This window comes from Lottia gigantea, assembly GCF_000327385.1.
Source record: "Lottia gigantea unplaced genomic scaffold LOTGIsca_2639, whole genome shotgun sequence".
NCBI classification, from domain to species: domain Eukaryota; kingdom Metazoa; phylum Mollusca; class Gastropoda; family Lottiidae; genus Lottia; species Lottia gigantea.
In genome coordinates this window covers 7,601-10,491 of record NW_008708816.1, presented here as the reverse complement: position 1 = coordinate 10,491, position 2,891 = coordinate 7,601, and the positions used below count along the sequence as shown (strand labels likewise).

The 2,891-nt window shown below is 33.2% G+C and overlaps 1 protein-coding gene across 1 annotated transcript in view; it reads left to right on the top strand.

Annotated features, from left to right (window-relative positions):
• Positions 1-333: 333 nt before the first annotated feature.
• The window catches only part of LOTGIDRAFT_176692 (hypothetical protein), a gene marked incomplete at both ends in the record, with an annotated part of 9,914 nt that continues 7,356 nt past the window's right edge, over positions 334-2,891 (top strand). The window contains 3 exons of the mRNA XM_009056143.1: positions 334-566; positions 1,305-1,466; positions 2,192-2,338. Coding sequence (XP_009054391.1) covers positions 334-566; positions 1,305-1,466; positions 2,192-2,338 — 542 coding nt within the window. The remainder of the gene's footprint in view (positions 567-1,304; positions 1,467-2,191; positions 2,339-2,891) is intronic.

Genomic DNA, 2,891 nt, shown 5'->3' with positions numbered 1-2,891 from the left:
GGTTTGTCTTGCAGACGATAAATCTATCAGAAACAATTATCAAAGTTATTATGAATCCTGTCGGCGACTCGATAATCTTATCGTGGAAGCATGGGCACATGCAAGATTATACTCTAGATTCGAGTCAGTGACAAAAATCTCTGACCAAGACCGCTCGTGTGCCGACACCTATAAGAGTTTCCTGGGAAAGAAGATTAATGTGTATGTTGTCAATAGCAAGGCAATATACTGCCTTTATAAGCTTATGAAACCATCATGTGATAACATGTACATTTCGTTCATGTAGAACAGTTTCTGAGCTTGTTTATATTTTGTCGAGGTTGTAAATTTCAGTTGAGATCAAACGTTCAAATATAGAAATACGTCAACTAGAAGATAAACTGACTGAACAAAATAGAACTAATAAACAGCAGAAGATAGAATTACAGTCATTACAAGCTCAATACTATAGTCGTAATAAGGCATTAGAAGATGCTCAATCTGAACTATCTCTGTTGACATCTAGATTATCTCTTGATGATACCAATGTTAGAAAACAACAGAAAATAGATCGGATGACAACTCAGGTAGGCTGAACCAATTTTATTTAGACTAAAATTACGAGTTTTGTTTCTTTGGTAAATGAGTGTATATCGTAAAACTTTTTTTATAATTATCATACTCTTGAAATCTTTGATTGCTTTTGAATTTCAAGTGAAATAAGGTCAATTAGCTCTCAAGTGAAATAAGGCCCATTAGCTCTCGAATGAAAAAGGGACCATTAGCTCTCGAATGAAAAAGGGACCATTAGCTCTCAAGTGAAAAAGACCATTAGCTCTCAAGTGAAAAAGACCATTAGCTCTCAAGTGAAAAAGGGACAATTAGCTCTCAAGTAAAAAAAGTACCATTAGCTCTCAAGTGAAAAAGTGACCAATAGCTCTCAAGGGAAAAAGTAACCATTAGCTCTCAAGTAAAAAAAAGTACCATCAGCTCTCAAGTGAAAAAAAGTACCACCGTTAAAAAGTTTTCATTATAACTGCCGATTCTTGATGTGCTCGAGCCAGGCTTACTAAAGAAGAAAATATATCTTTGCTACCAAGTTACAGAAGATCAAAAGATCAGATTTTTAGCAGTATTTACAAATTCAAAAGAAAAGTTGGAATGCTTTCTTTAGCTATCTTAGGTACTAAAAGTTCAAACCTTTATTAAGAAGGAAAAAGGATTGTCACTTATGTCTTAAATGCATATTGCAAAGAGTAGCATCTTCAGATTTAAAAAGTTGGAAACCAGGCAAAATTTGACAACTCTGGATTTTAATGTTTTAGGTTTCCAATCAACAAGCAGAAATGAAGAAATTAAGTGAGAAATGTGGTATATTAGGGGCTGAGAACTCTAGACTCAGTCAACAATTAGATAATATTACAAGACAACTTCATAATACACAACAACAGAAAGATATCAAGGGTAGTGAACTTCTACAAACTAGAGTAAGTGTAGCCAGCAAATCTGGCTCTATCCATTTCTTAGACCTGATATACATATCATGGGTGACCGCTTGAAACCTATATATGCCATATTTGGTCATTTTAACTATTTGGTACCGTTCGAAAGCTTGTAAAAGCTCGGATCTTATGATCAAAACCTCGTATTCTTAGCTTGATTGTAAATAACCCAAAAACCACTAATTAAATATTTAAAGGTTTCAAGCGGTCACCTACGATATGGGGATATTAACACTTTTAGGGCCAGACAAAAAATGTCACTTTTTATAGGAGTTGACCTAATCCAAATATGAGAATTCTCACCACAATTAGAGATAAATTTGGTATAACTTTGATGAGTTCATAGACATTAACAGATATTCTACAATGTTCCTATGCCCCAAACAATACCACATTACATTACATTGACTAATGGATTTTTTGGAGTGGGGAAAAACATACCCCTCATAGGTACCTTATGAGTGGGACACAGAAACATTGTAGAATATAAAAATATGGATATACATGGATAACTCTTGATATAGTCACTGCAGCTCTTCAATATACTCTTGGCAAAATGGAATATGGCAAAAACAATTCAATTTTTCAAAAACTCAAAACTTCTCTCCTTTTTGTTAAGAGTTAAGAATTGTTTGCTGTGATTATTTCATTTTTGTGTTGTCTCCAACTACATGTAAAAAGTAGAATTAATGGTCATTTTGTGTTTTCAGATTAAATTTCTAGAAAGTGAATTAGAAGAGAAAGATATTCAGGCTGAGAAAGCTAATTCTCATTATAAAGAAACAGAAAGTAAATTACAAGAGATTAAACAAGAGTTATACTTCTATCAGGAACATTCTTCCGATCTGAAATCACAGGTTAGAATTCTTCTGAAAAGAAGGAAGGAATTAAGAATAAATTTTGAATTCTGGCACTGAAATTTATTCAAATGAGGTTTTCTAAACTATTTTAGATGTATCAATGACATTTTTATCTGTACCCATTAAATATTTAGTATGATAAGCCTTCTGTACAAGATTGGAATGCGCAAACAATTTTTAACGTAAGGATAGGATATCGACTCGGTTTAAGGCCAGACATAACTTTTTATGGGAATTGCTCCAATCCATTTTTGGATTATTTGTTTTTGAGAATTTCCACAAGACCAATCCCAAATTTGGCATAACTTTTGGAATTTATTTATAGTTGAACCATGAAAATATGAGTCCCATCAAGCCATTACCAGTGCCATAATACAGTCTAAGGATAGGCTCAACTTCTGGAGTTGTACAAAGAAAGAAATAAACCTAATGATATCCTATCTGTATATCACGTTCAAGTTAGATATAGATTTGGTGGGCTATACCTGACAAAGTGTGATATCCCTCAATTTAAATGTTTATAGGTAGATAGTTGTAATCATCAGTTGAA